Raw genomic sequence first — 11743 nt, 5'->3', positions numbered from 1 at the left:
TTCGCTTCGGAGACCGATGGAGTTTTGCAGGAGGTGCATCTGGCCGGGTGGACGAGACATGTTCAGATCGTCAAATATCAGATACAGAAACATGGACATTGCCATAGAACGCATGAATATAGACGCAGCTTATACTGGTGCGATCTCGGTGAGTTCACCATAATCATTCACGCAGTGTGTTGTCTGTGACGGATGGGACCTGTGGGTCAATACATCAATATCACTGTTGAGCGATACTTTCCCTTCGTTGATAGCCTACGAAAAGAGAAACATATCTACATGAAGTATGAAGAGGCTCTCCGGCACAAGGCTGGGTGCGAAGTGGTGAGGCTGCACTTCGGCTACCCCTGCCACATTCGTGCACGCGTCGTTCAACTCTAAGTCGTCGACCTCAACATGTCCTGCGCCCGTACGTCTCCTCGATGTTCATGGTCGTGTACCGTCTAATTTCACACCAAGGTCCTCGTACTCAAGGTGTTGCATTGCATATCGTCACACATTCCGAAACCTTTCACTTGCTTACGCAAACATTCCTCCACAGCCGGTTGTGGCGCTGTCAGTCGGAAGAGAAGATCCGGAATATACGAGGCGGAACGTAGATCGTTGCTGCAGAGGAAAGCTGTCGTTGATGTGATACGGATTTATGCTGACTGTCCATGTTGGCGCAGCGCCTACAACGACAATGTGCCTGTTAGCTATATCCAACGCCGCGTATGCCTCTGGTGTTTATAATATACAATGCTATCCTCCACCAGGCTTACTCTTGGAGGTCCTTTTCCCCACTCTCCATTTTGATCAATGCTTCGATTTGGTCCTTTTGTTCATCGTTATCCCAGCTGAGATAGTAGATTGGGTTCTGCCACGGGCCTCTGTTGTCTCGGAACACCTCGTTCGCGATGTCCGTGGCGCCGCAGACATTATCATCCTCCCAAGGCGCCCAATCGCCGGGCAAGCTGCCAATCTCTATCCTGATGCCGCCACGTTCGTCGATGGGTCCCCACCACTCCTGCTCACGCGAGACTGCGACCGGCGCACGATAGCCAATAGCCTTTGACTTGAGCATTTCTCGTAGGTAAGGAAAGAACCAGGTGTCGGACCAGGTCGTCCTGATCCGGGACTTCAGGCCTTGGGCGTGCGCGTTGTGATGCACGGTGACGGGACTGATGCCGGTCCAAAGATTGGTGAAGAGGCTGACTTCCGACCACTCTCTGTCCGGGACAGGAACTCTGCCGGTGTAATCGGCGGTCCAAAAGGGCGGAGTCGAGCGCTTGATGTCTTCCGCCAAGTGTGGCACCCTTGGAGGGTCAGGAGCTGGAACGCCAGCTTTTCGGGCGGCTTCCCGTAAGGAAACTGCGGACGAATATTTGAGCCAGACAGCATCGTCTTCTGAGAAGACGGTAGGCAGTGAAAGCTCGCCTCGATAATCAAGGCCAATACCGAACTCGCGTGGTGCACCGTCGAGGTGCTCCATCTGCTTGTGAGTAGGATGATCGGCAAGAATCTTGTCTCTGTCGTCGGTGAAGAGCTTGGCCTTGAATTTCTGCCAGTCGGTCAGATGGCGTGACCGGATCACTTCGCGCTGATACTCCTGTTCGCCAAAGACGGCTGCGAAGGCGCCTTGGTCAGAACCAGTTTCAGCAGATTGAGCCTTGGCTTTCTCAAGAGCGGCCTCAAAGACAAGTTTTAGGTCACTGACAGGGCCCATAATGGTGCCGGAATTGAGATATCTTTGGCGGTACTTGGCGAAAGGTGCTTCTTGGTCCCCAGAGTCACGGTCGGTGGAGGAGCCGTACACATTGGAGGGCAGATCTGATTCGGGAACAGCGTAGCATTCGGGATCGTCATGCGTGGCTGGCCAGCAGCGTTTTTGGGCGGCGAAAACAATGGTCTGGCGAATTGGCTTGTCGACCGAGCGCATGGCTTCGGAGCCCAGCCTCGAAGCGATGCGGGCATTGGCGCGATCATTCATGGCATGATAGCGGTCAATAAGGACTGAGGGTCGCAATTGGAACCAGGTATCGTAGCCATCAACAACCAAGACAAGCTCATTGTCAGATAGCGGACCTAGCTGACGGAGGAATCCCAAGACCCCTTCAATTTTGGCGATATGAGCACCTCCATATGCAATATCGGGATCCTTGTTCTCTTTGCCCCAATTGATGATCCGAGGGGTAGGATAGTCAAGAGCGGCAGCTGAGAATAGCGTCTTGCAGAAATCCGCTCTGCCTTCATTTGCGGGTATTAGAAGATGAAAGTAAGACGAATTGGTGTCATTATGGGAAAGCAGCAAGTCGACAATGTCGCTCGAGTAAGGAGTAGCAATGGCAAGTAGTACGACCCAGAAGACAACGAGTCCCAGGGCGACCTTCAGAAATTTCCGGCGAGCGGTGGATTGCTGAGGGGCTTCCTCGGACTGGTTCAACCGGTCGTAACCCCATTCTTTCAGGCCAACGGAGCCGCGGACGCTGTCTATCCAGCTGTTGAAGTTTGACATCACCACATTGTAGGGTCCAGAGAAGGACAAGGCGACCAGGCAACACCAGCCGCTCTAGTCCGGTGACTCTGTGGTGAAAAACGCCGGACGGTCACAAAATTTGTCGCCCGTGGCAGCCGACCGGTGCTGAACGCAAATATACGAATGACTGTCCACGGAAAGAGGCAGAGACGCGTTGTTGTACAATAATGGACAAAGGTAGACGGCCGGGCGGAGATGTGGTCAGCACGGACGGAGATGACAAGTCTCGTCTTGGATCAATTGTCGCGACCAAGTCACTCGGCAGGGGCTTTCCGGCGGATGCCAAGTACTTGTAATGTCGCGTATCGTGTATTTGGAGGGCTCCACCGCGAACGCTCCTGCGCTATCCGGCGAACCCGGTCGCAACGTTGCTGCGACCGGCTCGCGAAAGCAGACTTTTACAGGTCTCAAGGGGAACAACAAGGTTTATGCCCGGTGCAATGCGATTCGAAACGTGACTGCACTCTGATCAGACCGGTAGGGAAAAGGTATCGCTCTCAAAAGCAACGCAGCTAGAGATAAGGGGTTCTTTGGTCGTTCGGGCCAATTTTTGCTGGGGGCAGCTAAGCATCCTTGTCGTCAACGTTCTGTCAGCCTGGAGCCTCTCTCCACCTGAACGTATCTTTGGCAGCCCCTTTTCCCTTGCCCAGCTGCCCCATCTGTCAAACATCCGTCCGTTGACAAGGCCACTTGGCTGATGCGATCTCAGCCCATCAAACCTTAGAAACCTTGGGGACTGTCCCACCAGACACGAGCAGCCACGAGCAGCCACCAGCCCCCACCTACTCCCGTACACACGACCTCTTGCCCGGCCGAGCCAAGCCTTTTTTCGAATTGGACCCTGAGCATTGAACACCACGCTCCTCGACAACATTCATCAAACCTTCGTGACTGAGTCATCCGAGGAATCAAAAGATGACCTCTGTTCACACCGACAGACCGCTGAGATGATGCTGGCACTCCCGCAACGGCGGCTGACGAGGGTTTTGACTATTCTTGCCTTCTTCCTTGCACTCGCCGTTCTCAGCCATATCTTCTATGCCCCCATCGACCCCAAGGCTATTCAAAGCAAAATCACATCAGGGACACCCTTCTCGAGCTCACGACCTAAACATGACCCCAAACGTCTTCACATACTCGTGCCGGCAACGAGTACAAATCATCACCTGTGTCAATTATTGACCTCCGCCGCCATTCTCGGCTATCCCGCTCCGGTCTTGATCAATTGGGGCGGAGCTGAGGATGCCGACGATTACGTCCAGCATCTCGCAAAGGTGGAAGGTGTCCTCGACTATGTCGAAGCTCTGCCGGAAGAGCAACAAGACGAGCTCGTCTTTATGATGGACGGGTTCGACGCGTGGTTCCAGCTTCCGCCGTCACTCATGATCAAGCGTTACTACGATGTTGTCGACTACGCTCAACAACATAACGCCAAGCTTTATGGACATGCTGCACTGTCCAAGTACAACATCAAAGACACTGTGCTCTTTGGCCCGGACAAACTCTGCTGGCCAGGCGACGGTCGCCGAGCAGCCTGCTGGGCCGTTCCGAATTCTTGGATGGACGAGCGATCCTTCGGCCCCGACACCGACCACGGCATCACCGAGCACAATCGCGCACGCTGGCTCAACTCTGGTACCATCATGGGACCTGCCCGCGAGATTCGTGACGTCTTTGCTGCCACTCTGCAGAAGATTCATGATCACCACACCACTGATTCTGACCAATTTTACTTCGCAAATGTGTGGGCTGATCAATCTTACGCACGACGCCTTGTCCAGCTAGAATATGACCGTGCTCGTGGCTTGAATATCACCGACGCTGAAGCCTTCCTGCATCCACCTTCACCACCCGTGGAAGAAGGACAGCCACCGCCCGAAGACGAGAAGGAAATCCCTGAGCTCTCAGATGATAAGCGCAGCGAGTACTTTATTGGACTGGATTTCAGCTCCGATATCTGGCAAACCATCGCCTTCTACGAGGACTACATGACGTGGGTCCAGCACAATCTGTCGAACCGCTACGTCTCCTCCTCAGCCAAGTCCATCAACCCGGCCCACTACTTCAAACTACCCAGCGATCTGGCCGGTCTCTCACCTCTGACGGCCCTCGCTCGCACAGGCGATAGCTCAAGCATCTGGGCCTCCCTGCCCGAGGCGCTAAAGTCCTGGACCACCCTGCCTCTGGCGACCAACACGGTCACCAAGACAGTGGCGCCGGTGCTACACTTCACCGGTAAAAAGGGCTATCGTGAGCTGTGGTGGCCGCGCAATTGGTTCTGGCCCTACCAGAAAGAATTGTTGGCCTTGCTGCGTCAGCGCGGTGTGGCGAGCGACGGCAAGTTTCGAGAGCCACTGGCTGGCGCGTGGACGTACCGAGAGAAGACGATGGGTTGGATCAAATGGGAGGATGGCCTGTGTCAGCAGTATGAGGAGCGGCTGAGGAGGAAGTATGCTTGACAAACGGGGCGAGAGCCAGCTGTCGGCAATTATTCCACAGCACTAGCTAGTGTAAGAAGTATAATGACTTACCCGCATCAGGACATCAAAACAAGTTGTATGTGGTTGTGATTCTGATGCATAGCATCGTAGTATTCTTCACATGCTGCACATGTCTATGCTTCTTGCTGCATCTCTGATTCGTATCTCTAACTGTATGCATACCCACGCCGACGCATACCCAGATGTCCAGACCCGGTTCCCAACTAATGCTTATAATACAGTCTAAAATGCTTCGATACGAAAACGCTGATCGCTAAAAAGGTCATCACATGATAAGCCGTCAAAGCCCGTCAGCTATCGGGTCTTCTCCCCTTGTGGCAACTTCACCGCTTGGGCTGTTGCAGCGCTTTCTTCTTTTTGCTGTCCAGTTCGACGAACGAGTACAGAATGCCGCCAGCGACAGTGACAACGATGCCCAGCATGTTCATCACATTGAGCCGCACGTTGAACAGCAAGATACCCAGGACAATTGTCAGACACTGCTTGATATTCGCGCAAACAGTCATGGTCAACGCACCAGCGACCTTGTTCGTGGAGAAGCTGCTGACATTGAGCGCAAAGGCGAGGAAGCCATTGCCCAACATGACGCACATAAAGCCTAACGGTGTGGTATGGACTGGAGAGTGTTCGGCGAAAAGTTCGGTGCGTAGGAAAATGTTGAAGGCGTTTAACTCTCCCGTGAAGTATGCATACATGATAGATTGGACGAATGCCAGAGGTGACATACGGAGCAGGATTTCCCAAAAGGACAGCGCTAGCGAGCCGGTCATCATTCGATTCGTCACTATGGTCTTGAAGGCGGCAAGAATGACGCCCAGGAAGGTCAGGATGAAGCCCATATCGGTGTAGCGGAAGTCGTCGCCATAGACAGCAAGAGTGACTCCGAGAACAATCGGGAGGAGAGATAGGTAGGTTGCGGTATTGAAGGTGCGATTAAACATTATGCGGAAGAGCAAGGTCGTGAAGAGGGGCGTCGTGGCGCGAACCACCTGGTGAAAAGGTACCGACACCATGGCGAGAGAGACATTGGAGATTGCGATGTTGATGGTGAAGAGTAAGGAGAAGGCGAAGAGGGCCAGGTTCTCGCGTCGCGTAAGCTTAGTCGCATGGAAGTAGCCGAGCTGGAGCATGACGCTGCATCCTATGGAGGAGCACCCGGCGTGGAGGGCTGTGAGTAGCCATGGGAACTTGAACTGGAGGTGGGGATATGGTTAGCTGGTGAAGAAGACGGGGGACCGACACGAAGGGTAGAGCAAGACATACCGATCCGAGGATGGCTTTGTTGTAGAGAGTGAGGCCGATATTGCAGAGGAAGTATCCAAAAAGGTACACGAGTTTCTTGTTTGTCGAGACCGTGTCTTCGTGATGCTGTGAAGGAGGGGTGATGGCTTCTTGGCCTTTTTCAACGTCTTGGGCGAGTAGACCGGCTTGCTCCCTGTCATCGACGTCGAAGTTGGTATTGATTTCGGAGTCGTCGTGATACGACGATGACAATCTTGTTGCCATCGATGGGCGCAGATCTGCGTAGAAGGCTGGAAAATCAGTGGTTCTATCCAGCTGAGGCTCGTTCCGTCACTCGGGCATGTGCCGCGCGTTTAATGAAGAAAGTGGTCACCCCGGATCGCAGAATTGAACTTGTGACAGAGACCAGATATTCCGGCTCGACCTGTATGCGATCCGTGAGTTGCACACAAGGACGCGGGGTGAAGATGATCATGAAAGGCACGTTGTAGGCAAGAAATTCCAATCTCATCTGACGGCAGCGGCCAAGGGTACCGGCAGCCGATCCGAACAGAAGGGCGACCGCTGCTGCATCGCTTAGCCGCCAAGACCCCGGGCACACCAGGGTTGGGTCAGTGGTTGGCGGTTTGCGTGCGCGAGCCAAGCTTGAGGCCGCGCAATCTCCCGGTATCGCGGCAGCCGCAGTATCGTTGCGTACCGTAATTACTGATGATTTCTCATGGGTGCCAAGTGACTGGTCGTTGCTTACTCCGGCGTCCTTGCCAGTCGCTCCTCCATGGCCCCCTGCCAAGGGCTCTGCACGTATTGGCTTTCCACTCCTGTGTGAGGTGAAGGACACCCAAGAAGTCCTAGCCCTGGGTTGTCGGGTTCGCTTGCGACTCGGTCGGTCAGACGCAATGTTAACCAGCTCCTCCAGCTCTCCATTTTAGCCGCAACCCTACCCGCCAGTGAGGCTACAGCTACTCTAAACGTGGGTCCATCGTCCTCCCCTGCACGACCCCCGTGTCAGCCACTGGCGCAATCTTTCCGGCAATGGGACACCGCGCGTCCCGCCAAATACTTGTCCTTTGCTCAAGATCGTTGAGATATTCGTGCTGCAACGAGAGCTACACTTGAGCTACTCACAGCAATTTGTACCTCGTATAGCATTGTGCAGCGCCCGCAGCAATGACGCAACCAAGCCTAAAACGGAAACGGGAAATAAAGAATATTTGCTGCATCGGCGCGGGCTATGTGGTATGCGTTTCCGGCCGTTGGAGAGTTGACACCGCCCACTGACTTTCTCAAGGGCGGCCCCAGCGCCGCAGTTATAGCCAACAAGGCTCCCCATCTCAACGTTACCGTCGTCGACATCGATGCTCGCAGAATAGAAGCGTGGAATTCCGACAACCTTCCTGTCTACGAACCCAACCTCTTTCAGCTCGTCCAGCCCGCCCGCGATGGTTCTCCGACGCGCAAATCAAACCTTTTCTTCTCCACAAAGATCGATGAGAAGATCAGAGAAGCAGACATTGTATTCATTGGCGTGAATACTCCAACCAAGAGAACAGGTCTCGGTGCTGGGAAGGCTTCCGACCTTGGATGGCTTGAGGCAGCCACCCGCCGGGTCGCCAAGGCAGCTGAGAGGGACACTATCGTTGTTGAGAAGAGCACGGTGCCATGTGGAACTGCCGACATCATGCGGGACATACTCGCTGCCAATGCGCAACCGGGAGCAAGCTTCGAGGTTTTGTCGAATCCCGAGTTCCTGGCCGAGGGTACCGCAATCAAGAACTTGTTACACCCCGATCGGATCCTCATTGGCAGTTTGGATACTGAAGCCGGATATGCCGCGGCCGAATCGCTCGTTGACGTCTATGCCAACTGGATCCCACGGGAAAAGCTCATCACGATGAATCTGTGGTCATCCGAATTATCCAAGCTTGCTGCCAATGCAATGCTTGCTCAGCGCATCTCCAGCATCAACTCTCTATCGTCGATATGCGAGGCGGTGAATGCCAATATCCAGGATGTCGCATACGCCGTCGGCCTCGACAGCCGCATTGGCCCTAAGATGATGAATGCATCGGTTGGGTTCGGTGGTAGTTGCTTCAAGAAGGACATTCTCAATCTCGTCTACATCTCCGAGAGCCTGAATCTGCCCGAGGTGGCCGCATACTGGCAGGGCGTAATTGCAGTGAACGAGTACCAGAAAGATCGCTTCGTGCGACGCATTGTCAACTCAATGCACAGCACGCTCTTCAACAAGAAGATCGCCGTGCTTGGCTTTGCCTACAAGAAGGACACCGGTGACACCCGCGAGAGCCCAGCCATCGATGTCTGCAATGCCTTGCTGGCTGAAAACGCCAATGTCCACATCTTCGATCCACAGGTGCGGCCTGAACAGATCATGTCTGATCTGCGTCTCACTATGGACGACGATCGTGTCTCAATTTGTGACAATGCATACGACGCATGCCAGGACGCTCACGGTGTTGTCATTTTAACGGAGTGGGACATGTTCAGCAACAAGGTGAACAAGACTGCCCCATCAACACCCATCCCCACTCGCAACGGCTCTTACAATGGGCCGGCTCTGGAGCAGAACGGACACATGTCCACCAGCAGCTCCACAACCGACCTTGCTACTCTGAAAACGATGAAGACGGCGAAGATTGACTGGGCTCGTGTGGCCGACATTATGGACAAACCCATGTACGTGTTTGATGGACGAAATACTGTTGATGTTGCTGCATTAGAACGGCTGGGTTTCAGTGTCGAGGCGATTGGCGTTGCGACGTCCTCGCGACTTGTGAGATAGATCCGGAGATATTGCATGTAGATACTTCAGTACGGCATCGGGACAGGGTTTGCACAGGCGTCTCGGATTCAGGGCCAAGACAGTGATAGTACCATTTCGAGACATGTCCTAAAATTACGAACAGCTTCGCCGTATTCCATTTGACGCATCTCTGCATCAAACTCTGCGGACACGGTTACATGCCAATGCACATACATGGCACCAGCCTTGTCCGAGAGAGTCAGAGCCTTGCAGGACTTCAACGCCAAGAACTCCCTGAGCACGCCATCTTCCAGCCCCTCCATTGGACACTTCCGACCTGCCGCTGTGCACCAACGATTCTAAAGTGAACTACAATCAATCACTTCGTACCACTCTGTCCTGACTGTTATCTTAAGCCATGGCCAGGCCTGCCCAATCTTGAGCGCTTTCGACGCGCTCAATCCCGCTGCAGCTCGGCTCGATCCTTGTGCAGCCTGTCTACGCTCATACCAGGCGCTTCTTCACTGAAAGCTGCCGGAAAAGCGAGCTCGTACCCCGCCGCCCATTCCTCGGTCCGACATGGATGACCTGTCGTACGGGATGGCCGTTCGCTGGGCTGATCAGGTTAAACCAAAACCAAAGAAAAAGCCTCCTTCGCAGCCCACTGCTTCTTCCAAGTCAGGAATGCCGGCATCAAAGGAATCGAAATCACGAATCTCTGATTGTAAAGCTGGTCACGAACAGAAATCCGTCCGGAGTCCGGCCAAATGATAATGCGTACCCATGAGTAACGTCCATCGACCGCATCGGCTCGTGACATCAACAACTCATCAGTTGTCGCCGGCTGCTTCTCGCTGCCTGCCCCTTCCAGCCTTCGCCAGAGGTCGGCATGCGAAATTTTGCTGATGGGCTGTCTATCTCGGAGCAGCAGTGGGTCCCAATATGTCATGAGAAGTCTCTTGATGGCAGCGAGCTGTGCGGCTTTGACGAAACGCTCGTTGCACCAGACCGCCCATATGGCCAAACAGCTTCCCGGTCTTTCCCGGTCATCAGTTTCGTCCAAGAGGCAAGCCAAGGCTGCCGGAGATGCCCCATCTCGGATCATTTCATCTTCTGGATAGAGCGTCAGGAGTTCATGGCGTGTCAAAAAGATTTGTATTAGACGGATGAGATGGTGTCCGGCCAGCTTCTGAGCCATTGATTTGGAGGTCAGAAACAGCCCGATATCCAGGTCTTCACCAGAGGAGAAGGAGAAGATGTGGTACAAGATTTCGAGTGTGAGATCCTGCATCCTGGGTGCCTCGTTGCTGTCCAGTGTTACAGCTTCGGATCGGTTTGACATCGATATGCCTTGTGCCCTGTTACGCCAGCCCTTGACCGATATGGGCTTTGTCTCTGTCATTTGACGGATACTCTCATCACTGCCACGACTGTGGCTACTGCCCTAGCATTACCCTAGACGCTCGCCGACCTCCTCGTCAGTCTCGACGGAGGCGGGGTAGGTACCGCGGGGTCGTCATAATCACGTGATCGAGTCGCTTCTGCGGGTTGGCTTTGCGAGCTGAGCTGCTATCTAAACATGGGGTTCTGGCCCGGCACGTTGTGTTGAATGACCTACTGGAGCTGTAGATACTTCACAGCGATGATCAGCGGCACAGTACAGGATGGGATGAGTTCACAAAATGAATCGAAGTCTCAATTGGTTGAGTCAGACCAGGGCCGTGGAAAACACTTCACCACTTTACGATAATGATGCATCCACGGCGTTTTCGGATTGACGATGAATGAGCCATAATGATGACGATGATATGAAATAAAATGTGTACACGGCCGAACATGACTGCGAAAGTCACAAGATTGAATATAACTTGAAGATAGTATGTGACCTGCAGTTGCTCACTCATCGTCGTCACCGATCGATGGCACAGGTATGCATCGCGTGTGAATGTGCTTACCAGTGCTTAGCCCGTCAACTGCGATGCTTGAGAAAAGCGGCTCATTGCGCCTCCAGAGCAGTATGCTCTTGAGTGAGAGTGTGCTCGCTGGATGCGGTCCACGGCCGAGTCTCGCAATGATCGCACATTGAGCGGAGATTTTGGTGGCGAGAATGTACCCTGGAGACTCTTGATCAGAAGTGGTCTGTTCCAGCGACAAAGCCATGGCCAGGCGCCAGCTGCAACGGTTTAAGTTTGTCGATAATGAGTGCGCAAGCCGCAAGGGCTCGACGATGAAGGGCTGCATCATGGAGCTGATCGTCATTTGGCGTGTTGGAGGATAAGCCCTAGCCTGAGCAATGGTACAATGATCGGCAATGGGGCAGGCGGAGGCTGTCCGTTATCCGTCATACTGGCAGCCCCGCCCTCCCAGCCTTAAGTGTCGCATATAGCGATTGACGATGCACGGGCCTTGAGCTTCCAGGATCCTCTAACAAGGCCAAGGGTGGCGTCACCTGATATCTGGCAGGCAATGACATCGTTACGAAGGCAGCCTAGCTTCCTAGACGAGGATTACTTTGCAGCTTTTGCGTCTAGCGTGTCTGGTAGTAGCCTCAACGTGGCTGTAGTATGCTTCTAATGCTCGCAGGCGAGGGTATCCGTTCCCTCCCCATGGACGCTCTTCCACATTAAGCTAGGACAGAGTGTTGAGATGAATGGATATTATCCTCCACTATTGTGGACAAGAACTCGAATCCTTCGAGTATCGAGTGCTCGTTTGCTTGTCGCG

General features: G+C 53.8%; 4 protein-coding genes across 4 annotated transcripts; 2 read left to right on the top strand and 2 right to left on the bottom strand.

Annotated features, from left to right (window-relative positions):
- Positions 1-757: 757 nt before the first annotated feature.
- On the bottom strand, positions 758-2494 carry HMPREF1541_11133 (uncharacterized protein; the record flags this gene model as incomplete). Its single annotated transcript, XM_008715802.1, has 1 exon — positions 758-2494. The coding sequence occupies one exon, from the start codon at positions 2492-2494 to the stop codon at positions 758-760; it is 1737 nt and encodes a 578-aa protein (XP_008714024.1).
- A 968-nt stretch (positions 2495-3462) lies between these two features.
- On the top strand, positions 3463-4974 carry HMPREF1541_11132 (uncharacterized protein; the record flags this gene model as incomplete). The annotated part of the gene is made up of 1 exon (XM_008715801.1): positions 3463-4974. The coding sequence occupies one exon, from the start codon at positions 3463-3465 to the stop codon at positions 4972-4974; it is 1512 nt and encodes a 503-aa protein (XP_008714023.1).
- A 365-nt stretch (positions 4975-5339) lies between these two features.
- HMPREF1541_11131 (uncharacterized protein) lies at positions 5340-6522 on the bottom strand (the record flags this gene model as incomplete). Its single annotated transcript, XM_008715800.1, has 2 exons — positions 5340-6209; positions 6280-6522. The coding sequence occupies 2 exons, from the start codon at positions 6520-6522 to the stop codon at positions 5340-5342; spliced, it is 1113 nt and encodes a 370-aa protein (XP_008714022.1).
- A 967-nt stretch (positions 6523-7489) lies between these two features.
- On the top strand, positions 7490-9058 carry HMPREF1541_11130 (uncharacterized protein; the record flags this gene model as incomplete). The annotated part of the gene is made up of 1 exon (XM_008715799.1): positions 7490-9058. The coding sequence occupies one exon, from the start codon at positions 7490-7492 to the stop codon at positions 9056-9058; it is 1569 nt and encodes a 522-aa protein (XP_008714021.1).
- Between the last annotated feature and the right edge of the window lie 2685 nt (positions 9059-11743).

This window comes from Cyphellophora europaea, assembly GCF_000365145.1.
Source record: "Cyphellophora europaea CBS 101466 unplaced genomic scaffold supercont1.17, whole genome shotgun sequence".
Taxonomy (NCBI): Eukaryota; Fungi; Ascomycota; class Eurotiomycetes; order Chaetothyriales; family Cyphellophoraceae; genus Cyphellophora; species Cyphellophora europaea.
Note: the sequence above shows the minus strand (reverse complement) of the source record. Positions and strands in the feature narration are given on the sequence as shown.